The 25,736-nt window shown below is 45.7% G+C and overlaps 1 protein-coding gene and 1 non-coding gene across 10 annotated transcripts in view; both read left to right on the top strand.

Annotated features, from left to right (window-relative positions):
- Positions 1-25,736, top strand: part of DLGAP4 (DLG associated protein 4) — a 92,769-nt gene that overhangs the window by 52,126 nt on the left and 14,907 nt on the right. For 8 of the 9 annotated variants that reach the window (XM_027078385.1, XM_027078384.1, XM_027078390.1 and 5 more), the window contains 3 exons: positions 2,457-2,818; positions 5,294-5,382; positions 5,910-6,322. In XM_027078385.1, coding sequence (XP_026934186.1) covers positions 2,457-2,818; positions 5,294-5,382; positions 5,910-6,322 — 864 coding nt within the window. Of the gene's footprint in view, positions 1-2,456; positions 2,819-4,959; positions 5,040-5,293; positions 5,383-5,909; positions 6,323-25,736 lie in introns of all 9 variants that reach the window. The other variant, XM_027078386.1, reaches the window with a different exon arrangement.
- Positions 10,062-10,133, top strand: TRNAK-UUU (transfer RNA lysine (anticodon UUU)). The gene has a single exon. It is a non-coding gene; the product is annotated as a tRNA-Lys (tRNA).

Below are 25,736 nucleotides of genomic sequence, written 5' to 3'. Positions count from 1 at the left end.
CATCTTTAAAATGGGCATAATCATATCCCCACCTCACAGAGTCACCGTGAGGTGTAAATTACAAAGCCATAAAGCTGCTGAGCACAGCTCAGTAAGCGGCCCAGCTTTCAGCTGTCAGCCTGTGCCCTACAACCAGCTGAACACAGGAGCTCATCTTCCAGAGCAGGCCTGTCCCTTTCCACGGGGCAGGGCCCTGGAGGGTCCTTCTCCCGCAGACCGAAGCCCCGCCTCCTGCCCCTGCACCACCCTTCTTGGGTTGGGGAGTCAGAGACTGTGGGTATGTCTGTCTGGGGGGATCCCTGAGCAGAACTGGGAAATTTTGAACAGAGGAGGAACAGTGCTCTTGGCTCTGAGCTCCCAGAGCACTTAGTCACCTAGACTAGGTCAAGCACAAGACACGGCTCCCAGCTCCTGGGCTTTTCTACTGTGGCCTCTATTGCTGTTGAAGTAGTTGTGTCACGGCTGTTTCTCTGCTAATGGGGGCTCCTAGCTTTCCTGGACCCCAGTACAGGGCCTGGCTTAATACACGTCTATCAGGTGAACAGACAGATGGATGGGCTTTTTATATTACATTTTCTATTGTTAGGTAATTGTATATGATTTACATACAGTTGTAGGAAATAATACAGAGGGATCCTGTGTACCCTTTACCCAGTTTCCCTCAATGGAAAAATCTTGCAAAACTGTAGTATAATTATCATAACCCGAATATTGACATAGGTACAACCCACCAATCTTACTCAGATTTCACCATTTTCACTTGTATCACCTTGTGGTTTTTTAGTTTGATGCAGTTTCACTGCATGTGTAGGTTCATGAATCCACCACCACAGTCAAGGTATAGAACTCCCATCACTTTGTACACACTGGGGTCCTCCCTGTCGCCCCTGTATAACCAAGTCCCTCCAGCCTCCCCATCACTCTCTCCCCCTTGTCTCCCCACCAACCACTAATCTGTTCCCATCTCTATAATTAGGTCATTTCAAGAATGCTTTATAAATAGAATCATGTGGTTTGCAACTTTTTGAGATTGCTTTTTCCCTCGGCGTAATTCACTTGAGTTTCATCCAAGTAGTTGCTTGTATCAGTGGTTCATTTCTTTTTGTTTCTGAGTGGTGGTCTGGGCGCACCACAGCCATTCAGCCATTGAGTGGTAGGTCTCTCAGTGAGCTTGTTTCCACTTTGGCCTATATCAAATAAAGCTGCCATGAACAGTCCTGTATAAGTTTTTTGTGAATGTGTTATCATTTCTATGGGATAAATGCCCAAGGTGCACTTGTTGGGTTGTATGGTAATTGCATGTTTACTTTTCCATGGTTTTATCATTGTATACTCCCACCAGCCGTGAATGAGTGATTCGTTTTCCACATCCTCGCCAACATTTGGTGTTGTCACCCGTTTTTGTTTTGGTCATTCTGATGTTTGAGTAGTGATATCTCACAGGAGCAGATGAATGGATTCTGCTGTGCCTTGTCACTGCCCCTGTGGCACTGGGCCTCATTTTGAGGGTTTCCATTGAGCCATCACCATCACCGTGATTGGCAGTCCCTTGAAGGCAAGGCTTAAAGCCACTCCTCTGGCTCCTCTTCTGGCCCGGGCCTCACCCGGGGAGAGGCTCATTTCAGTCCTCACTGGGGAAAGGGCAGTTGGAGTTAAGATGCTGAGAAAAGCCGCTGGATGTGACCCAGCCCCTCACAGCAAGTAGCTACTGCTGTTTGAAAAGCACCTCCTGTTTCAGAACAAAAAGTTCAGCGTTTACGAAGCCAGCTGTGGGCCAGCCCTGGGCCAGATTCAGAATGGGACTCTGAGACACCAACTCCCACCTATGGCGGGTCCTGGTTCCCTGAATCTTGGTGGAGAACAGAGAGTCTGACCGGGCGTGATGGAGTCTTGGGGGAGGTAGACTGGTGTGTGGGGTTTTCACATAACAAGGTGAGGGGTGGGGTGGGAATGGCAAGATGTGGGGAAGGGTAGCTGAGCCCTGAAGGATGTGTTGGTCTCTGACCAGACAGGGAGAGGGCATCCAGGCAGAGGAAACAAGGGTGGAGGGAAGGTAGGGTAGGAGGAAAAGACCTGGGCAGGGGAGTGGTAGGTCTCTCGGTGAACTTGAGGACAAGTGAGGTTAACCATTCCTTAGCTGTCCTGACCGTCACTCTGCTGTCACCATCCAGCCCATGCCCCGGATGGATAAGACCTTTGTGGGGGACTCAGGTGGAGGGTGTGTTTGGTCCATGTAGGCATCCCCCACTAGACTTGGCCTTGGCTCAGCATGAAGGTGGGCAGGGCCTGTGTCTGTCTGTCTTGGTCATTGCTGTGTCTGACCCCCATTCTCCTGCTTCAGAAATCCTCACCGAGGCCAGAGCTAGGGTTGGGTCAGGTAGGGCCTCAGCCCTGAAAGGGGCTCAAGAGGGCTGGGGCCTCACCGTCTCCCCTGCCCTCCTCTCACCCATCTGCAGGTTCATCATGCCTAGTGGCGTATAAGAAGACCCCGCCACCGGTCCCTCCACGCACCACATCGAAGCCGTTCATCTCCGTCACGGTCCAGAGCAGCACCGAGTCTGCCCAGGACACCTACCTGGACAGCCAGGACCACAAGAGCGAAGTGACGAGCCAGTCCGGCCTGAGCAACTCGTCGGACAGCCTGGACAGCAGTACCCGACCGCCCAGTGTGACACGGGGCGGAGTCACCCCAGCCCCCGAGGCCCCTGAGCCACCCCCAAAACATGCAGCTTTGAAGAGCGAACAAGGGACGCTGACCAGCTCCGAATCCCACCCTGAGGCCATTCCCAAAAGGAAACTGTCATCTATAGGAATACAAGTAGGGGCCCCTTTCGCACTCTGTCCTCGGCCCACGCCGTGCACCTGCCTGCGTGTAATTACATCTGGTGGAGGCCCACTAGGTCTCTTGGGCAAAGGTGGTTTGTCTATTTTGGGAGGTCGGCCCCAAGTGGCCAGACCAAATTCCACCCATAGTCACGTCTTCCTCACGTTCGCCCGAACATGCTGCGGGCTCTGCAGCTGTGGGCAGGTGTCCCTGCTCCAACGATGGGTTGTCCCAGTGAATGTAGTTACACTCAGCCAGCCATCTCCTGTCCACTGTTTGCCTGTCCACTGTCTGTCTGTTCACTCCACCCTTTGCCCTGGCAGCTGACGCGTGGGAGGCGGGACTGGCCTAACAGTTCTCTGATCCAAGGTCAGCTCCGGTGCGGAGGCCACAGCCCCGCCTGGCGGTGGGAGCAGCGTGGAGCGTAGACGCCGAGGGCCAGGGGCCCAGGACTCAGGGCCCTGGAGCCTTGGGGGTTGCTCAAGGGGAACTTTGCCCAGAGCCCTCTCGGGCCTTGGGGACAGGTAGGTTGCTTGAGGTGCCAGGCCCATGTCAAATTGAGAAGTGGGATGTCGGTCCCGGTGCATCCCTCTGTGAGAAAGGATCCAGGCAGATAATTCCCCGGGACCAAGTGGCCAAAGCCAGCAGACCCTTCAGGAAGCCAGGCTCACTGTGCGCCCATGGCCAGGGCACACAGCAGGGCAAGGTGCGCCAGCTTCCCCTCCACTGCTTCATTGCACCTCCTGCATGCACTTAACATCAGTAATCTGCCTGCTGTTAGCTGAGTGGGGAAAACTTGGGCCCTGCCTTGCAGCTTTCAAGAGTTGCTCTAAATCCAGACTAAAGTGGAGCATACTCAGGGCAGGGAGGGAGGGCAGCTACAGTGAGCTAAGAGCTTGGGGGAGGCAGAGCCCCTCCAAACCCAGAGGGCGATCAAGGAGGTCCAGGTGGTGTGCATTGTGGCTTAGATTGGACAGGATCTCCGTTTCCCCAGCCACCCCTGCGCAGTGGGGCATGGCCGAGTAGATGACAAAGCACCAAAATTACAGAAGGAACATGGGACTCAAAGGGGGGCAGAATGGACCAGAGATGGCTCACCGGCCGATTTCTTGCACTTGCCTCTTGGAGAGGAAAAATTTGGGCACATATACAAGAAGAAAGTCGGCCAGGAGACTATTCAGTTTTCTGGGCTCCTTCATAAGGGGTCCGGCCCCTGTCCTGTACAGCTCTCAGGAGAGACTAAGGAATACAGAAAATAGTCTAGTCCCAGGGTCTTTGTTTGTGCAGCCCCACCCTCTCCTTGGCCAAACCGGATGTTCTTATCTTTCCAGAAGACCTGAGAGAGTTAGACTCACCCTGATCCTTTCACTCGGCAGTTCACACGGGGCTGAGTACTCTGGCTCTTGGGCCCATCCAGGCTTCTCCCCCGGGTTCACCCCACCCGCACTCCATGCTCTCCAGGCAGCTTCTTGAGATCCGGTGATATTGCATCCTCTGAGCTGGCTCTTGCTGAAGGAGAAATGCAGCTGCACCCCCATGGCAAGGAGGAGCCTGGTGCTCAGTCCCTGCCCGGGAAAGCCTCCCTGGCCTCTGTGAAGCCAAGAGACGAGAGTCTCCTATTTCCAAGGACACCCCTACAACTCTCGTCCCACCCCTTGGTGCCTCGAGCCCTGGGTCAAGTGTGTGTTCTCCCTCATTCATGAGCGGTGGCGGAGGGGCTGACCTGGCTGCTCCGTGGCCACGTACCTCTGTCCCGGAAAAGAAAGGTAGGCCCAGGGCATCACTGGTATAGAGAAAGAGTGCCAGCTTTGCACGTGGCTCCCCTGGCCCACCCAGTGCTGAAGGTGACCTCAGCCAAGTGTGATCGAGGCCCAGGGCCGGCATCCCACGGGGCCCAGGGACTTGGCCGGCTCTTGCCTTCGTTGCAGCTTTCAAATCCAGAACTGCTGTCCGAGGTGCGCCCCTAGTTGCCGGCGCCTCCAGCCTGCCCTTCACCTGCAGGGTTGGGGGAGCGATCTGTGCCTCGAGACAGCCCCGCTTCAACTACACCAGATAACGGCTGTGGCTTTGTGTGTGTGTGTTTTCTTTCTCTTTCGTTGTCCTTTTTTCTTTTCTTCTCTCTGATGCGTGTGAAGGAGAGGACTAGAAGGAACGATTCCCACCTCTCGGAGGACAACGGACCCAAAGCGATCGATGTGATGGCACCCTCCTCAGAGTAGGGAAAGCCAGTCATCTCCACCCCATCCCACCTCCCACCCACCTGCCCGCCCGCCTCCGCGCGAATGAGCAGTGCCCGGCTTAACCTGGTCCGGCCTCGGGCCCACGTGCAGTGTCCGCATGCCTCGTGTCTGTCTGTCCACACGTCCGTTTGCGTCGTCCCACTAACGTGAATTTCAGCAGCAAGTGTGGTGTTTGTTCTTTATTTTTGTCTTTGTCTCCGTGCCGTTGCTGTCGTTGTCCTTCAATAAGGTTGACTGCGTTCAGCCAGTGCCAAAAGAGGAGCCCAGTCCCGCTACCAAATTCCAGTCCATCGGGGTTCAGGTAGAGGACGACTGGCGGTAAGTGGCACCGAGGTGTTGGCTGCCTCTCCCCTCTCCTCTCCCTCCCTCTGCTCTCCCCTCTCCTGCGCCTTCTCCTCCTGCTCTCCCTAACCCACTTCTCCTTGCTGGATTTCTAGTAACCGAGCTGGGTTTGGGGTGCGGGCGGTGGCCCAGGTGTGGGAGGCTGGGCGGGCGGGCGTGCTCAACGAGCGCTTGCTCTGTAAGATTAATCAGCCACGGGGGCCGAGGCCGGGCGGAGACATGGCCTGGCACCCCGATGTTGGTGGGCGTCCTGGCCCCAGTGCAGTAAACAGGCAACCTTATGACCTTGTCTGTGTGTGCGTGTGCGTGTGGGCGGGGCGGGGGCTGAGCAGAGAATGAGACGGGGGCTGTGGGACCCGCTTCAGGCGCATGGTGAGCAGACGATGCATCCGTTTCTCTGTCTCCCGTGTGTCCGGGTCGGGGTGGCCTCTGGTCTCTGGCCCTCTGGGTGACTCACCCCTTACTGTCCCCACCCCACTCCACACTCCACCCCGCACCCACAGAAGCAGCGCCCCCTCTCACAGCATGTCCTCCCGACGGGACACCGACTCGGATACCCAGGATGCCAACGACTCGAGCTGTAAGTCATCTGAGAGGAGCCTCCCGGACTGCACCCCACACCCCGACTCCATCAGCATCGATGCCGGCCCCCGGCAGACCCCCAGGATTGCCCAGATCAAGCGCAACCTCTCCTATGGAGACGACAGCGACCCTGCCTTAGAGGCATCCTCGCTGCCCCCGCCCGACCCCTGGCTGGAGACGTCCTCCAGCTCCCCCGCGGAGCCAGCACAGCCAGGTGCCTGCCGCCGGGACGGCTACTGGTTCTTGAAGCTGCTTCAGGCAGAAACGGAGCGGCTGGAAGGCTGGTGCTGCCAGATGGACAAGGAGACCAAAGAGAACAGCCTCTCTGAAGAAGGTGGGCGCTGTGAGGCCGGCCCCGGGGGCGGGGCGGGGTGGGAGGGGTGCGGGTGCCAGCCCCAGCCTCCGAGGTGGGGGTGGGGGTTCTTAGGTTCTCTTCCTGGGTCGGTTGTGATTCCACCCCTTACTCTCATTCTTTCCTTTCTTCCATGCATCCACCGACCTAACCAAACCTTTTTCCAGAAAGGATTTACGGCAGCAGCTGCTAGTTGCACTGGCTGTGGGGTCAGCAGCCCCCTGGTTTGAATCCTAGCTCTTCCCTTACTAGTGAAGTGACCTTGGGCAGGTTCCTTGAGCCTCAGTTTCCTTACCTGTAACGTGGAGATAATCCTACCCTCTGATGCGGCGGTGCATGTTCAGGGCCCGATGAAGTGCCGGACACAGAAAGTTGGCACCATAATTATGCCTTTGGCGGCTCCTTATTGAGCACCTACTGTGTACCAAGCACCAGGGATCTAACTGAACCTCAGCAGGGTGTGAAGAACTATGAATGGGTTAGACAGAAGTCATCTACTTTCCCACTTAGGCTTCTGTCTATACCATGCCTGTTTCCAAAAATTCCACCGAGAAATTAGAGAATAGTTCTAGAAAGAGCTAGAAATGTGTAGGGAGCCTAGATTCACAGGTGTTTGATACAGGGGAGGGGTGGTTTGGAGGCAGGCCCCTGGGAAGCTCCGGCCCCTAGATGGCTCCCCTTCACAGACCGTGCAGGAAGCACAGGTCTCCGGAGTATCCAGAAGGGATGGAGTCAGCATCCCGCTGACCCCTGGTGGGGCAGGGCCTGGGGAAACCACCCCTTGAAGACTCAGAGGCCTTGTTTTCACTCTCTCCAGGCCAGTCCCCAGCTTTGATGTCACACCCGCTGGTGTGCAGGGAACTGTTGTGAGGTATATACCTAACAACCTTTTACAATACTAGTATTTACAAAATCAGAACAGAGGCAAGGATCAGAGAGAGCACTAAATGGCTTCTAACAGAAACCATCCAGCCCTCTGCCCTTCCTCAGCCTTCCCCACTTGCAGCTCTCGTCAACTGTGTATTCTGGTATTTACCTTCATATTTCTTTTTCATTTTTAAATGGGATTACCTTTTATTTCCTCTCAAATTAATCATCATTATGTATTGATCTCTACTATAACAGCTCAGTATTTAGCTCTGTCACCTCCACTTCCTGTGCCCCACCCTCCGTATATTACATCCGTTTGGGGTTAAAAAACAACCAATATTTCTGTTTGCTGTGAGCATGTAAATGATGTTCACTACAGAGCCTTGTAGTATATTAATGATTTCATTTTCTTATACATTTTGTTTTTCCTAGAATGAATAGTTGCCTCATTTTTTTTTATACACTTTATTTTCTAAGCTCTTATTTGTAATTTTTTCACATGCTCCACCAGATCGGCCAGCCCCTCATCAATATTATTTTCCAGGTGTGCAAACGTATCAGATAATCTCATGATCTCCTATTTTTCCTGGTGCCCTCTGTCCTCTGCCCTGATCTGGCCAGCTTGCTTTCTGGGCCTGCTGCCAGGCTGCTGTCCAGAGACTTCCCTTTTCGTCACCTGGGACTGCCCTTGGCTACTTTACTGTTATTGGATGGATTAACAGATGGACACCCTGCTTTTTTGGACAACATGGTCTTCCGCTTTCCTGGTTTTAGCCCCTCACTTTACGGGAGCACACCTTCAGTTGGAGATAAATTTTTGGAAACTGTATGTCTTTATTCAGACCTCATATAGTTTGGCTGGGTGTAAAGTTGAAAATAGTAAATACAAATTATTTTTGTGTATAAATATAGATATAATTTAGATATAAATATTAAAGTTGAAAGTAACTTTCCCTCAGAATCTTAAAGAGGCTGTATTATGTTTAGCTTCCATTACTTGCGATGAAAAGTTTGAGGCCATTCCAGGTCTCAGTCCTTTGTATTATTTTATCTCTGGAAGCTGTTAGGATCTGTTAGGATCTTCACTTTACCTCTCTTATGAAATTTCTCAGTGATGTGCCCTGGAATGGGTCTTTGTGCCAGTAGTTAATAGGCCACTTTTATGTGGAGACTCAGGTCTTTTGTTTCTTGCAGAAATAGTCTTGCATTAATTTTTTAAAATAATTTCCTCACTTCCACTTGTTCTGTTTTCTCTCTCTGAAGTTCCTGTCACTCACATGTTGGATCTGCTGAGTTGATCCTGTCTCTGATCTTTTCTTTCTCTTATCTTTTTGTTGTCTCTCTTTCTGGAAGGCTTTCTTTTTTTTTTTTTCTTTTTTTTCCCACGCTATAACAACTTTATTGAGATATAATTCACATGCCATAAAATGTACCCTTTTAAAGTATACAGTTCAGTGGCAGTTAGTGCACTCATAATGTTGTGCAACCATCACTGTTATCTAAATTCTGAACATTTCCATCACTCCAAAAAGAAACCCCGTGACCATCAGCAGTCACTCCTCATCCCCTCCTCCCCACTAGCTCTCAGCAACCACTAATTCTGTCTCGTGGATTTGCCCATTCTGGACATTTATGTAAATGGAGTCATACAGTATGATTGTGTGACAGGCCTTTTGTGTCTGGCTTCTTTTGCTGCATGTTTTTAAGGTTCATCCATGTTGTAGCATGTATCAGTTCTTCATTCCTTATTGTGGAGTAATATTCTTTTTTATGGATAATACTACATTTTATTTACACATTTATCTGTTGATGGACATTTGAATTGTTTCCACTTTTGGGCTAGTATGAATGATGCTGCTGTGCACATTTGTGTACAGGGTTTTGTGTGGATCTATGTTCATTTCCTTTGGGTATACAAGTAGGAGTGGAATTGCTGGGTCATATGATAATTCTGTGTTTAACTTTTTGAGGAACCTGCTAAACTCTTCCACAGTGGCTGCACCATTTAACATTCCCACCAGCAGAACACAAAGGTTCTAATTTCTCCACATCCTCACCAACACTTGTAATTATTGCTCTTTTTGATTATAGCCATCATGGTGGGTATAGTAGTACCTCACTGTGGTTTTTGTTTTTTTGTGGGTTTTTTTGCGGTACGCGGGCCTCTCACCGTTGTTGCCTCTCCCCATTGCGGAGCACAGGCTCCGGACGCGCAGGCTCAGCGGCCATGGCTCACGGGCCCAGCCGCTGCGCGGCATGTGGGATCCTCCCGGACCGGGGCACGAACCCGCCTCCCCTGCATGGGCAGGCGGTCTCTCAACCACTGCGCCACCAGGGAAACCCCTCACTGTGGTTTTGATTTGAGTTTCCATGGTGGCTAATAAAGTATAGCATCTTTGCAAGTGCTATTTGTGTATCATTTTGGAGAAATCTGTTGAGTTTGAGAGGTTTTCTTGAATTTATCTCTAAACTCTGTACATCAGATGTTTACTGCAGCCATTCGTATAAGAGCTCTTTCTTACTCTGTTCCTTTTTTCATAATATTTTGTCCTTGTTTTATGGATAGAGTATCTTTTCCTACCTTTCTAAGATTTACATATATATTTAAGTTTTCATGTGTCCCTGTGTCGTCTCTGTTTCCTTCAGGCTCCTTTTTTCTATGTGTCTTTTTGGGTTGGAGTCTTTCCTGGAATGTCCAGTGATCTTTAGTTGTTTATTCATATTAAAAGTGAGGAACTAACTCAGGGGTAGGAAGGGATGGAGTAGAAGATTTCTGTTTTTGTTGTAAGCCTAATAGTTCCACTTGCTGTTTTTTAATTTTATGATTTAATTTAAAATAAAACTTTGGAATTCCCTGGCAGTCCAGTGGTTAGGACTCGGCACTTTTGCTGCTGTGGCTCAGGTTCAATCCCTGATTGGGGAACTAAGATCCCGAAAGCTGTGCGGCGCAGCCAAAATATTAAAATTAAAATTAAATAAAGGACTTACCTGGTGGTGCAGTGGTTAAGAATCCGCCTGCCAATGCAGGGGACACAGGTTCGAGCCCTAGTCTGGGAAGATCCCACATGCTGTGGAGCAGCTAAGCCTGTGTGCCACAACTACTGAGCCCACATGCCGCAACTACTGGAGCCTGTGCTCTGCAACAAGAGAAGCCACTTCAATGAGAAGCCCACGCACCACAACGAAGAGTAACCCCCACTCACCGCAACTAGAGAAAGCCCACGTGCAGCAGCAAAGACCCAAAGCAGCCAAAAATAAATAAAATAAATTTATAAATTGCATGTTATGTTCTTTAAAAAAATTAAATATAATAAAATAAAACTTAATTTTAGAGTTAGCAAAAGCAAACTATATAATATAAAAATAGCAAAAGTCATGGTAATATACTGGTATGTTGATAATATATGGTAATAACATCAAAGATGAAGAAATAATTATTTAACTATCATGATAAAAACTCTTTGGGACTTCCCTGGTGGTGCAGTGGTTAAGAATCCGCCTGCTAATGCAGGGGACACGGGATTGAGCCCTGGCCCGGGAAGATCCCACATGCTGTGGAGCAACTAAGCCCATGCGCCACAACTACTGAGCCTGCGCTCTACAGCCTGTGAGCCACAACTACTGAAGCCCACACGCCTAGAGTCTGTGCTCCGCAACAAGAGAAGCCACCACAATGAGAAGTCTGCGCACCTCAACGAAGAGCAGCCCCCGCTCACCGCAACTAGAGGAAGCCTGCATGGAGCAACGAAGACCCAATGCAGCCAAAAATAAATAAATAAATAAAATAAATTTATAAGGAAATAAAAAGAATGGCATTATTTTAAAAAACCTCTTTAATAGCAGAATAAAACTCATAATGTACAAGATTTTGTTTGAGTACCTCTGTTCAAGTCTTTTGAGTACATACGTAGGAGTGGAATTGCTGGATCATGTGGTAATTCTATGTTTAACTTTTCTCCATTTTTTTATTGTAAAATATATATAACATAAAATTTGCCATTCTAACCACTTTTAAGTGCATAATTCAGTGGCATTACTTATATTCACAATGTTGTATATTACCAACATCTATTTCCAAAACTTTTTTATCACCCCAAATAGAGATTCTGTTTCCGTTAAGCAATAATTCCCCATTCCCTTCTCCACCCAGTCCCTGGTAACCTCTAATCTACTTTCCGTCTCTATGAATTTCCCTATTCTAGATCTTTCATGTAAGTGGGAAGATACAGTGTTTGTCCTTTTGTGTCTGGCATGTTTTCAAGGTACATCCATATGTTGTAGCATATTAGAACTTTATTCCTTTTTATAGCTGAATAATATTCCATTGTGTGTAAATACCACATTTGTTTGGTCCATTCGTCTGTTGATGGACACTTGGGTTATTTCCACCTTTCAGCTACTGTGAATAATGCTACAGTGAACACGATATGAGAATCTGTTTCAGTCCTATTTTCAGTTCTTTTGGGTTTAAACCTAAGAATGGAATTGCTGGGTCACATGGTAATTAATTCTATGTCTAGCTTTTTGAGGAATTGCCAATGTTTTCCACAGCAGTTGCACCATTTTACATTCCCACCAGCAATGCATAAGCGTTCCCATTTCTGTATATCTTTGCTAACACTTGTTATTTTCCATCTTTTAAAAAAATTATAGCCATCCTAGTAGGTATAAAGTGGTATCTCATTGTCCTTTTAAAATTTTTTTTATTTCTTTATTTTTAAATTATTATTATTTTTTTACGGCTCCATCGGGTCTTAGTTGTGGCATGTGGGATCTTTCATTGCAGCACACGGGCTCTTCAATGCAGTGTGCGGGCTTCTCTCTAGTTGTTTCTTATGGGGTTTTTTCTTCTCTAGTTGTGATGTGCGGGCTCTGTAGTTTGCGGCACGTGGGCTCTAGTTGAGGTGCTGGAGCTCGGTAGTTGTGGCACGGGATTAGTTGCCCTGCAGCATGTGGGATCTTAGTTCCCTGACCAGGGATTGAACCCACATCCCCTGCATTGGAAGGTGGATTCTTAACCACTGGACCTCCAGGGAAGTCCCCATTGTCATTTTGATTTGCATTTCCCTAATGACTGATGCTGAGCCTCTTTTCATGTTCTTATTGGTCATTTGTATATCTTCGGAGAAACATCTATTCAGTCTATGTAATTGGCTTGTTTGTCTTTTTGTTGTAGAGTTTAGGAGTTCTTTACATATTCTGGATAATAGACCCTTGTCAGATATATGATTTGTAAATATTTTCTCCCATTCTGTAGGTTGTCTTTTCACTTTCTTCATAGTGTCCTTTGATGTGCAAGTCTTTAATTTCGATAAAGTCCAATTTATATTTATCTATTTTTCATTTATTGCTGTGCTTCCATTTATTTTTAAAACTATGCGTATATATTAATTTAATAAAAATTAAAATTAGGACAAAAAAACAATTGAAGCAGTGAGAGACTAACTGGCAGCTCTGTGGGCAGGGCCCGTTGAAAGGTAGGCTTCTGTAGACACCTTCTCAGAAAACTCGTTTTAAATAACATACAGTAAAAATTATATCCAGGGCTTCTCTGGTGGCGCAGTGGTTAAGAATCTGCCTGCCAATGCAGGGGACATGGGTTCGAGCCCTGATCCGGGAAGATCCCACATGCTGCGGAGCAACTAAGCCCGTGCGCCACAACTACTGAGCCTGTGCTCTAGAGCCCACAAACCACAACTACTGAGCCCATGCACCACAACTACTGAAGCCCGCACGCCCAGAGCCTGTGCTCTGTAGCAAGAGAAGCCACCTAACGAGAAGCCCACGCGTCGTAATGAAGAGTAGTCCCCACTCGCCACAACTAGAGAAAAGCCCACGTGCAGCAACAAAGACCCAACACAGCCAAAAATAAAAATAATTTTAAAATATTATATCAGGGCTTCCCTGGTGGCACAGTAGTTAAGAATCCGCCTGCCAATGCAGGGGACACGGGTTCGAGCCCTGGGCCGGGAGGATTCCACATGCCACAGAGCAACTAAGCCCATGTACCACACTACTGAGCCTGAGCTCTAGAACCCACGTGCCACGACAGCTGAAGCCCACGCACCTAGAGCCCTGTGCTCTGCAACAAGAGAAGCCACCACAATGAGAAGCCCACGCACCGCAACGAAGACCCAGCGCAGCCAAAATTAAATAAATTAATTTAAAAAATTATATCAAGATAAAGGGAACCAATTACATTAATATACAGTTTCTAAAATAGTGAATAAATTTGTGATATGATAATACTATATATACTTCTTTGTTAAGGCATTAAGTAATACAGTCTAGCAGTCAGTCTAAAATTACTATAATTTTAAAGTAATGATGACAGTAAACATTATTTCAAGATAACTGTGACCACTGTAATGTGATATGAAATTATCTTTGATTTCTATTGGTGACAATGTGACAGGTTCTGCTGACATTGAACTGAAGTGGTTTGTTGCCCATCTAAGTTTAAGGGCGTCCTGCTTTAGGGTGATTCGGTGACAAACTGGCCTTTGCCTTAGAAGATCTTGAAATGTCAGTATCTTTTCTCCAGAATCCTTCAGAATCTTCTTCAGAAAAGAATCCTCTAGTTTCTTTGGGGGCATGTGTCTGGTTGCTGGCATTCCAGGTGCAGGGTAGAGGGAGGGAGCTTGCAGACTATCATTCACTCCATGCCGTCTGCCATTGACCCTGCCCGGTGGCCTAGGGTCAGAGCATCTAGAGCAGCGCTATTTGGTAAAAATATAATGTGAGCCATGTGCTTTAAATGTTCTAGGAGCTGCATTTAAAAAGCAAAAAGAAATAGGTGAAAATAATTTTTGTAAGTTATCTTACACAGTATGTCCAAAATAGTAGTGTTTCAACATACAGAATTATTGAGGTGTTACATTCCTTTTCATGCTAAGTACTTAAAATCCAGTTTATATTTTACTTTATCGTACATCTCAATCCAGAGAAACAACATTGCCGGTGCTGACTTGCTGCAAATGGCCGGGGGCCGTTGTATTGGACGGCGCAGATGAGGAGACTAAGCCTGGGTGGGCGTGCGCGGATACCTTAGTGACTCAGTGTTGGTGCAGCAGGTTAAACTTTTCTGTACTACACTTAATTCTAATTCTTTCTGGATTGAGAAGATGCTTACCTGCTAAGCATATGTCACGTCAAACAGTATTGGTATTACCTTCCTGTAATATTATGGGGGGAGGGGTGCTCTTTCAACATGATGACATTTCTTAATAAGCAGCCCTCAACCCCTGCTGTTGAACCCAACCTCTGGATGGAGCCCTTTTCACAGCCCTACATCAGTGACTATAACTTAGAGATGGATGTAGTCACATTGCTCTGTCCCTTAGATTCATGATAAGTATTCTGACTGCTCAGGTAAATCAGTAACACCCATGCAGGTGGCTGCATCTCTTGAGTGGATTTTGTGTTATACCACCATCCATCTCCAGAACTTTTCATCTTCCCAAACTGACACTCTGTACCTATTAAATGCTAACTCCCCATTCTCCCTCTCCCAGCCCTTGGCAACCACCATTCTACTTTCTGTCTCTGAATCTGACTACTCTGTGTCCCTCATACAAGTGGAATCATATGGTCTTTGTCCTTCTGTGAGTGGCTTATTTCACTTAGCATAATGTCCTCAAGATTCATTCGTGTTACAGCTTGTATCAGAATTTCGTTCCTTTTTAAGGCTGAGTAATATTCTATTGTATGGAGAGACCACATTTTGCTTATCCATTCACGTGTCCGTGGATGCTTGGGTTGCTTCCATCTTTTTGTCTGTTGTGAATAATGACATTTCCTATCTCTTAGGACCACAATTCTTCGTTGACACCACCATGCTTTCTGATCAAATTGTGTACGTCCACCCAAGGCCCTGTCTGACTTATGGCCACAAGTTTTAATGTCACTGTTCTTACATATGTGGAAGAGCTTCACCAAGGAGGTACCTCAAGGAGAACATGATACCTTCATATCGTGCAGAAGCTTGGAGGATATTTACAGGCAGGGGGAGAGGACAGGGATTCCAGATGGAGGGAGTAGCACGTGCAAAGGCACAGAAGCAGGAAGTGCAGGGCAGGTCCAGGAATCACAAGTGAAAAGAAAGGGGTGGGAAGAGGGGGATGGTGGGTCACAAGAGTAGGAAGCTGACTGAGAAGGGCCTCAAATATCAGATCAAAGTATTGGGCATTACCCTCCAGGCAGGGGAGAGCAGCTAGGGGATCTGAAGCAACAGTGAGATGGTCAGATTTTCTTTTTAGAAAGATCACCCTTGATTGCTGTGTGGAAAAAGCTTTGGAAACAGGGAGACCAGGGTGGTGGGGTGGAAGAGGAAGGAATGGATAAACAAGAAATTTTCTGAATGTTCTGAATGGACTGGCTAAAGGGGCACAGGGTTGGAGTCAGGTGAATCCCTCCAGCCTCCCTGGTTTGGGCCACAGGTGGATGGAGAGGTCATCAACTTGAAAGAGGGAGGCGGAGGCAGGGCGTGCTTGGCTGGATAAGGAGGGGCTCATGGGGAAGCAAGATTACAGAGGTCAAGTTGTGCAGATGTCTTTCTTGCTGTTGAAGGAGATGCGGATGAAATGAACGCTTCAGCGTAGTCTGGGAACTCCTGTGGCCAGGGGGTTGATCAGGATCGTTCCAGAGTGAGTGGAGAATCAGAGAGCCTTGAACACTGGGCGGCCTACCATGAGCGAGCACTCGGCATTCATCGTCTTGTTTACTCCCGGCTATCCAGTGAGGTTGGAGCTATTAGAATCGTGTCTTGAAGAAGAAACAAACAAATGGAGGTGAAGTGCTCTGCCACTCAACAGCTGTGTGACCTTGGGCACATCTGAGCCTGCTTCCCCCCATTGTTCAGTGGCGATAATGACCCCACCCTCAGCCTGTAGTGGGGATAAGATGAGACCCTGTGTATGCGGAGTGCTTGGTGGTGAACGGCAGCAGCCGTGTCTGCTGCATCTGCTGTCACCATCACCCTAACTTGTGGATAGACGCAGCCCAGGCCAGGAGCCGAAAAGGCCACACCTCTAGCCTCAGTGCTGGGAGATGAGAGGTGAACAAGGGTAGACATAGAGCTAGCAGCCTGAGGGAAGGGGCCTGCCATCCCATTTCCCCAGCTCTGGCGAGGAAGGAAACTAAGAGACCTTGGGCGAGTCACCTCAGTTCTCCAGGCCTCCACTTCCTCACCTGTGAATTGGGTGGACCAATACCAACCCCACAGGACTGTGTATTAATGTAAGATTAGAAACACAAAGCCCTTGGCAAGAACCCAAGAGGTGGTAGCATTTATTACAGTTGTCGTTAATGTTGATATTAATATTACTAGAAACAGGCATTGTAGCCTCCTCCACTTTCACCAGTGGGCAGTTCTGAGTGCAGGTCTCCTTTCTAGGACCTCCCCTAAAGAACTAGTTTGTGTGTAGAGGCGTATACAAGGATGTCTTTGCTGTATTATTTGTAATAAAGCAGGCCCCTCACTGCCTATCACTAAGTGTTCAGTTACCTTTGTTGCATAAAAACTGACCTCAAACTTAGTGACATAAAACAACCAGCATTTTATTATGGTTATGGCTATAACAGTAGGTCAGCAATTCAGCAGGAGCATGGCAAGAACATCTCATCTCTGCTCCAAGATGTCTGGGGCCTCGGCTGGGATGACTCAGGGCCTGATAGCCGAGGGAAGGAATTACCTGAAGGTAGTTCACTCACATGCCTGGTGCCTAGACCAGAGTGACCTAAAGAGCAGGACTGCTTGCCGGGGCCCCTGTGTATGTCTCCTCCACGGGACTTTGCTTCCTCACGGGCAGCCTCGGGGCAGTCAGACTTCTTACCTGTTGGCTCCGGGCTCCAGGCTAACAAGGCTGCCTTGCCTTTGATGACCTTGCCTCAGAACTCACCTGGGATCTCTACCGCTGTATTTTACTGGCGACAAGAAGTCACAAGCCCACCCAGGTTCAAGGACGGGGAGAATTAGACCCCGCCTCTTGATAGGGGAGTGTCAGGGTTCTAGAAGAACTCGAGAGACAGGAGACACTGCTGGGGTCATCTTTGGAAAATACAGTCTGCCACAATACAGAACCAGTTCAATCTAACATGCAGCAGTTACAAAGAGCGCTTTTACTACTGAACAGTGTGTTGTGAAGTTCTGTCTAGTTTGACGCATACAGATCTGCTTCAGTTTGGTTAAATTCTGTGACGTGTTCAGTGAGATACATGAAATACGGCATTTTCTTTGCCCACGTTCCTGATGATGGGTGTTTAGGTGTTTTCAGGGTTTTATCAGCATCTTGGCACACGTCTTTCTTGGCATCATATGTGAGAGAATCTCTCTAGGATACTTACCTTCCTTGGACAGAATTGCTGGATGGATGGAAACATTTTATATTTTAATCAGTTCTGCCTGATCGCTCTCCAAAGATTATACCAGTGTATCCTTACACCAACAGTGTTGGAAAATTTCCATTTCTCTGATATCCTCACTGATGCTTGATCCCGTCAGACTCTAAATTAATTATTTGGTAAGTGGAAAAGTATATCTGGTTGATTTATTTTGTATTTACTTTGTTATTTGAGAAGCTATGCATATTTTCATTAGTTTATTGGCTCTTTCAACTTTTTCTCCTGTGAATTGCCCAGATAGTTCATTTTTCTATTGCATTGTCAGTGTTTTGAAAATTGATTTGTAGTTCTTAATATATGTGGATACTTAATACTATGTCATATATATATTGTTTTATTTTATATATTTATATATATATATGAATGCTTGTGGGATCTTAGTTCCCCAACCATGGATTGAACCTGGGCCCCCTGCAGTGAAAGCACCAAGTCCTAACCACTGGACCGTCAGGGAATTCCTAAAATTAATGATGTCTTTATCACTTTTTTTTGGCTTGTTTTTTTGGCCATGCCACGCAGCTTGCGGGATCTTAGTTCCCTGGCCCCCTGCAGTGGACCACCAGGGAATTCACGAAATTAATGATGTCTTTATCACTATTATTTTTGGTTTTTGGGGTTTTGTTTTTTTGCGGTACGCGGGCCTCTCACTGTTGTGACCTCTCCCGTTGCGGAGCACAGGCTCCGGACGTGCAGGCTTAGCAGCCACGGCTCACGGGCCCATCCGCTCCATGGCATGTGGGATCTTTCCGGACCGGGGCATGAACCCGTGTCCCCTGCATCGGCAGGCAGACTCTCAGCCACTGCGCCACCAGGGAAGCCCCATCTTAACCATTTTTAAGTGTCCGGTTCAGTGGTATTAAGTGCATTCACATTGTTGTACAGCATAGCAGCTGTGCTATTTTACATTCCTGCCAGTAGTGCACAAGAATTACAGTTTCTCCACATCCCTGCCAACACTTGCTGTTTTGTTTTCTTTTGATAGTGGCCTTCCTAATGCGTATGAGGTGGTATCTCATCGTAGTTTTATTTTTAATTTTTATTGGAGTATAGTTGATTTACAGTGTTGTGTTTCAGGTGTACAGCAACGTGAATCAGTTATACATATACATATATCCACTTTTTTAATATTCTTTTCCCATATAGGTCATTACAGAGTATTGAGTAGAGTTCCCTGTGCTATACAGTAGGTCCTATTAGTTAGCTATTTTATATACAGTAGTGTATGTCAATCCCAATCTCCCAATTTATCCCTTTCCCCCTTCCCCCCGGTAACCATAGGTTTGTTTTCTACATCTGTGACTGTATTTCTGTTTCGTAAATAAGTTCATTTGTACCATTTTTTTAGATTCCACATATAAGTGATACCGTATGATATTTGTCTTTCTCTGTGTGACTTCACTCAGTGTGACAATCTCTAGGTCCATCCATGTTGCTGCAAATGGCATTATTTCATTCTTTTTTATGGCTGAGTAATATTCCATTGTATATATGTACCACATCTTCTTTATCCACTCCTCTGTCAATGGACATTTATGTTGTTTCCATGTCTTGACTATTGTAAATAGCACTGTAATGAACATTGGGGTGCATGTATGTTTCTGCATTATGGTTTTCTCCAGATATATGCCCAAGGAGTGGGATTGCTGAATCAAAGGGCAGCTCTATTTATAGTTTTTTAAGGAAAAAATTTACATTCCCACCAACAGTGTAGGAGGGTTGCCTTTTGTCCACACCCTCTCCAGCATTTATTGTTTGTAGATTTTTTGATGATAGCCATTCTGACCGGTGTGAGGTGATACCTCATTGTAGTTTTGATTTGCATTTCTCTAATAATTAGTCATGTTGAGCATCTTGTCATATGTTTGTTGGCCATTTGATTTTTTGGGGGGAGAAATGTGTGTTGAAGTCATTTGCCCATTTTTGAATCAGGTTGAGATTTTTTTGGTTGTTAAGTTTTAGGAGTTCTCCATATATTCTAAATATTAATCCCTCATCCAGATATATGACTTGCAAATATTTTCTTCCATTCTGTGAGTTACCCTTTTACTCTGTACATAATGACTTTTAAGGAACAAAATTTTTAAATTTTCAGGAAGTCCAGTTTTTCTATTTTTTCGTTGTTTCCCTGTGCCTTTGGTGTTAGAGCTAAGAAATCATTGCCAAATCCAATGTCCTGAAGCTTTTGTCCTATATTTTCTTATAAGAATTTTGTTGTTTTAGGTTTAAAATTTAGGTTCTTGATCCATTTTGAGTTATGGTATCACATAACAATCTAACTTCACTTTTTTGCATGTGGATATCCAGTTTTCTCCACACCATTTGTTGAAAATATTGTTCTTTCCCCATTGAGTGGGCTTGGTACCCTTGTCAAAAATCATTTGATCATGTTTGCAAAGGTTTATTTCAGGGCTGCTATTTTATTCCATTGATCTATATGTCTGTCTTTAGGCCAGTACCACGCTGATTTGATTATTGTGGCTTTGTAGTAAGTTCTGAAATCAGGATGTGTGAATCCTCCTGTTTTATTCTTTTTTAAGATTGCTTTTAATGTTTGGGATGCCCTGAGATTCCATATGAATTTTAAGATGGATTTTTCTATTTCTGCAAAACACATTATTGGAATGTGTTTTTTGATAGGAATTGTATTGATAGGATTTGTATTGAATAGGAATACAATAGGAATTGTATTGAATCTGAAGATTGCTTTGGGTAGTATTGACTTTTTTTTTTTTTTTTTGCGGTACGCGGGCCTCTCACTGCTGTGGCCTCTCCCACTGTGGAGCACAGGCTCCGGACGCGCAGGCTCAGCGGCCATGGCTCATGGGCCCAGCCGCTCCATGGCATATGGGATCTTCCCAAACTGGGGCACGAACCCATGTCCCCTGCATTGGCAGGCGGACCCTCAACCACTGCGCCACCAGGGAAGCCCAGTATTGACTTTTTAACAGTATTAAGTCTTACAGTTCATGAACATGGGACTTGTTTCCATTTATCATATCTTCTTAATAACTACAAAACAGCAGTGTTTTGTAGTTTTCATTGTGTAAGTCTGTCACCTCCTTAATTAGTTAATTCCTAAATATTTTATTCTTTCTGATGCTATTGTAAATGGAATCGTTTTTGTAATTTCCTTTTCAGGTTATTTATTGTTAGTATTAGAAATGCAACTGATTTTTGTGTGTTGACTTTGTATTCTGCCTGCTTTGCTGAATTCATTTATTCTATCGGGAGTTTTTTGGTGGAATCTTTAGGGTTTTCTATGTATAAGATCGTATCATCTGCAAACAGAGATAATTTTACTTCTTCCTTTCCTATTTGGATGCCTTTTATTTCTTTTTCTTGACTAACTGCTCTGGCTAGAACTTCCAGTCCTATGTTGAGGTAAAGTGATGAATGTGGGCATCCTTGCCTTATCCTCGATCTTAGAGAAAACACCCTGGAGTATGATGTTCGCTGTGGGTTTTTCATGTATGGCTTTTATTTTGTTGATGTAGTTTCATGTAGTTCCTAGTTTGTTGAGTGTTTTTCTCATGAAAGAGTGTTGAATTTTGTCAGATGCTTTTCCTGCATCAATTGAGATGATTGTGTAGTTTCTCCCCTTCATTTTGTTGATGTGGCATGTTACACTGACTAGCTTTCATATGTTGAACCATCCTTATAATAAATCCCACTCGGTCATATGTATAATCCTTTTAATATACTGCTGAATCCTGTTTGCTAATATTTTGTTGAGGATTTTTGCATCAGTGTACATAAGGGATGATGGTCTCTAGTTTTCTTGTAGTGTTTTTTTCTGGCTTTGGTATCAAGGTAATGCTGGATTCATAGAATGAGTTAGGAAGTGTTTCCTCCTCTTCAGTTTTTTGGAAAAATTTGAGAAGGAGTGGTGTTAGTCATCTTTAAATGTTTGGTAGAATTCAGCAGTGAAACCACTGGGTCTAGAGCTTTTCTTTGTTGGGAAATTTTTGATTACTGATTCAAAACTATTCAGATTTTCTATCTTTTCATGATTTAGTCTTGGTAGGTTTTGTGTTTCTATGAATTTGTCCATTTCATCTAGGTTATCCAATTTGTTGGTGTACAGTTGTTCTAGTACTCCCTTATAATCTTTTTTATTTCTGTAGAATTGGTAGTAATGTCCCCACTTTCATTTTTTATTTTAGTATTTGAGTCTTTTCTTTTTTTCTTAGTCTATCTAGTTAAAGTTCTGTCCGTTTTGTTGATCTTTTTGAAGAACCAACTTTTGGTTTTTGATTTTTCTCTGTTGTTTCCCTATTCTCTATTTCATTAAGCTCTGTTCTAATCTTTATTATTTCCTTCCTTCTGCTAGCTTTGGGATAGTTTGTTTTTTCTAGTTTCTTAGGTTGTAAAGTTAGGTTGTTGATTTTAGATCTTTCCTAAGTTTTTTTTTTTTAAAGGGTACATAGTGGTGACTTTTTTTTTTTTGCTGCATTGCGTCTTCATTGCTGCATGCAGGCTTTCTCTAGTTACGGCTAGCAGGGGCTACTCTTTGTTGTGGTGTGCGGGCTTCTCCTTGCGGTGGCTTCTCTTTGTTGTGGAGCACAGGCTCTAGGCATGTGGGCTTCAGTAGTTGTGGCATGCAGGCTCAGTAGTTGTAGCTCACGGGCTGTAGAGCGCAGGATCAGTAGTTGTGGCGCACAGACCTAGTTGCTCCACGGCATGTGGGATGCTCCTGGACCACGGCTCACTGGAAAGATGTTTTGAAGTCTCTGCTTTCCTCACTGATTAGTGATGCCAGTCAGTCATAATAACCACTGCCAGATTGCTACACACACAGGGGTGTGTTTCTCAGTTCTGTTCTGCTGCCCTTTTGTCTATTTCTGTGTTAACACGACTTTTAGTTGCCGTAGCTTCTTAACATGCCTTGGCATCTGATAGGGTGAATCCCCTTCCTTATTCTTTTTGTTCAGAAAGGAAAAGTCTATATCTTCATTCTTCCAATACCAATTTGAGAATTAGTATATCAAGTTCCTCAGAAAAATTTTCCTGGGTCGCTGACTAGAAATAGAGTTTACAGATTACTTTGGGAAAAACTGATACCTGAGAAATATTGAGTCTTCTTAGCTATGAATGAAGTTTCTCTCTCCATTTATTCAAGATCTCCATTTTATATCCTTCCATTCAAGTTTGATTAATATATCTAGGAAGGCCTTATGCATTTTTATTAGATTTATTCCTTGGTACTTTCTAGTTTTTGTTTTGGTAGTAAAATGAATTTTTATATTTGCATACTCTGATTAGTTATGTTGAGACTTCTACATTGATCTTGTGTCCAGCAACCTTGTACAACTCTCAGTCCTCTTAGATTTGCATAATAAATGATCATATTATTTGCTCTAGTGGCAATTTTATGTCTTTTTTTAAAGATTTATTTATTTTATTTATTTTATTTTTGGCTGCATTGGGTCTTTGTTGTTGCACGTGGGCTTTGTCTAGTTGCGGCGAGTGGGGGCTACTCTTCATTGTGGTGCGTGGGCTTCTCATTGCAGTGGCCTCTCTTGTTGCGGAGCTCGGGCTCTAGGCATGCAGGCTTCAGTAGTTGTGGTGCATGGGCTCAGCAGTTGTGGCTTGCGGGCTCTAGAGCACAGGCTCAGTAGTTGTGGCACACAGGCTTAGTTGCTCTGCAGCACGTGGGATCTTCCCGGACCAGGACTCGAACCCTTGTCCCCTGCAATAGCAGGTGATTTCTTAACCACTGCGCCACCAGGGAAGCCCTGTGTTTCTCTTTCTAATCTTCCTGTGTCTCATGCATATCTTGTCTAACTGCAAGAGTGTCAGGACATTGTGTGATAGTGGGAAGAAAGCAGCATCCCTCCCTTGGTCCTGACCTTCATCCACTCAGTGAGTGTTTACTGAGTTCCTACCGTATACTGCACAGGCACTATTTTAGCTTCTGGGGATGTAGCAGAACAACACAAGGTCCCTACCTTCGTGGAGCTTACATTCTCATGGGGAGAGACAGAAAATAACCAACTAAACATATAATATGCAAGATGGTTAGACATGCAACAGAGAAAACAAGGCACAATAAGAGCAGGATGAAGAGTGCTGCCTGGCTGGGGGCAGTGTTGCTGCCCCACACAGTGTGGTCAGCGAAGGCCTCCCAGGTAAGGTGACCTTGGAGCAGAAACCTGAAGGAAGGAAGAGAGAAGTCTTAGAGCTCTGGAGATCAGAGAACTCCAGTGGTGGGCAAGCGCCTGACGTCTTCTAGGGCTGGAGAAGGCGGCCAGTGTAGCTGCAGGAGTGAGCAGAGAGAGGTGGGGAATGGAGTCCGTGTGGTGGGGCCTCAGAGGTGTCAAAGGCTTGGCTTTGACTCCCAAAAGAGAATGTGTTGGAGAGTGCAATGTGACATTCTTTTTTACAGGATTAATCTAGTTTCTCTGTTCAGAAGAGAGTGGGGAGAGGGGCACAAGTGGAAGCCAGGAAATGAGTTAGGAGGAAGTAACATAATCTGGGAAAGAGGAGATGGTGGTGGCCATGGAGCATTTAAGGGAGGGGTCAGATTCTGGGTATACTTGGAAGGCAGAGCAGGATTTCCTGATAGATTGGATATGGAGTAAGAGTGAAAGGAGTCCAAAATGATTTGGAGTCTGAGTGACGGAAAGGATGGCATTGCCACTGCGATAGGGAAGACTAGTGTAGATGTTAGGAGAAAAGTCAGGAGTTCAGTTTTAGACATGTTTAATTTGATACACATTATTAGGTATCAGAGTGGAGAGGTGAAGCAGGCAGTTGGTATATGAGTCTGGAGAGAGGTCCAGGTTGGAGATCAATTTGGGAGTCATCAAAGTATAGGCAGTTCCCAAATGAGATGAGAATTCTCAAGAAGAGAGAATCAACCGTGTCAAATGCTTTTCTGAAAGACACAGCAGGTCAGACTTAACACATGCAAGGTCATTACAGACTTGAAGAGCTGGTCTGCTTTGGAGATGGTGGGGAGCAGAGGAAGGGACAGCCTGATTGGAGAAGGATTAAGAGAAAATAGGAGTGACCGGGAGACCACAAATATAGACAACTCCATTGATGAATTTTTCTGTATGGGAGCAGAGGAATGAAGGGATATACGGGTCAAAGGGGGAGGGCTGGAGTTTTTGTTGTTCTTTTTATTTTTAAATTGAATTATACAAGCATGTTTTTGTATTGTTGAGAATGAACTTGTAGGGAAGGGGAAATTCATCATGCAGTAGAGAAAGGGGATAACTGTTGAGTGATATTCTTAGGTAGGTGAGAAGGAACTGAATTAATGCCCAAGTAGAGGATACATAGTTCCTCCATAGTGATAGGAGGAAGGTGTTTGGGGGGCACTCTAGCAGGAGAGCAGAGTTATCACTGCAGAGTGAGAAAGCGGGAGGGGGCATTGGGAGGTTTGAGGAGCAGCGTCTGAAACGGTCGTCTAGGAGACAGTCATCTAGGAGAGCGCAGGGGCCACTGAGATGAGGCTGTAGAGGGAGAACTGGGCAGGGGGGTGTTAATCCAAAAGATTAGCTTGTTTTTATTTTGTCGTCAATGTAATTTTGTTGTATTTAGGGAATGTGTATCACTGCACTTTCTGTAAAATGGTGAATTTGTCCGTTTCTCCTTAAAATTCTGTCAAATTTTGCTTTATATTATTTTGAAGGTATCTTAGACGCATCAAGTCTAGAATGTGATATTCCTGGTGAATGTTTAGTGATCCACTCTCCCTATTTTTCTGGATGTCTGTTTGTGTTTTGCCTCAAAGTCTTATTTTATGTGTTACAAGTATTGCTGTACCAGCTTTCCTTTGGTTAGTGTTCATCTGGTACACTGCTTTCCATCCTTTTACTTTCAATTTTCATGTGCCTCATAATGTCTCTTATAATCAGCATATACCTGGATTTTGTGTTTTGTTCAGTGTGTTGATTTTTATTTCAGAAGTAGAAAACGTCATCCATTTACGATGGGATTTCACTGTTTGGATTTATTCCTACCATGTTATTTTGTGCTCTTCATTCTACTTTTTTTGTTTAATTTATTATTTATTTTTGGCTGCATTGGGTCTTTGTTGCCGTGCACGGCCTTCCTCTAGTTGCGGCGAGCAGGGGCTACTCTTTGTTGCGGTGCATGGGCTTCTCATTGTGGTGGC

The sequence above is a fragment of the Aethalodelphis obliquidens genome, unplaced genomic scaffold (genome assembly GCF_003676395.1).
Source record: "Aethalodelphis obliquidens isolate GAN/ISIS:26980383/991018 unplaced genomic scaffold, ASM367639v1 scaffold42, whole genome shotgun sequence".
Classification (NCBI taxonomy): domain Eukaryota; kingdom Metazoa; phylum Chordata; class Mammalia; order Artiodactyla; family Delphinidae; genus Aethalodelphis; species Aethalodelphis obliquidens.
This window is presented reverse-complemented; position numbering and strand designations above follow the sequence as displayed.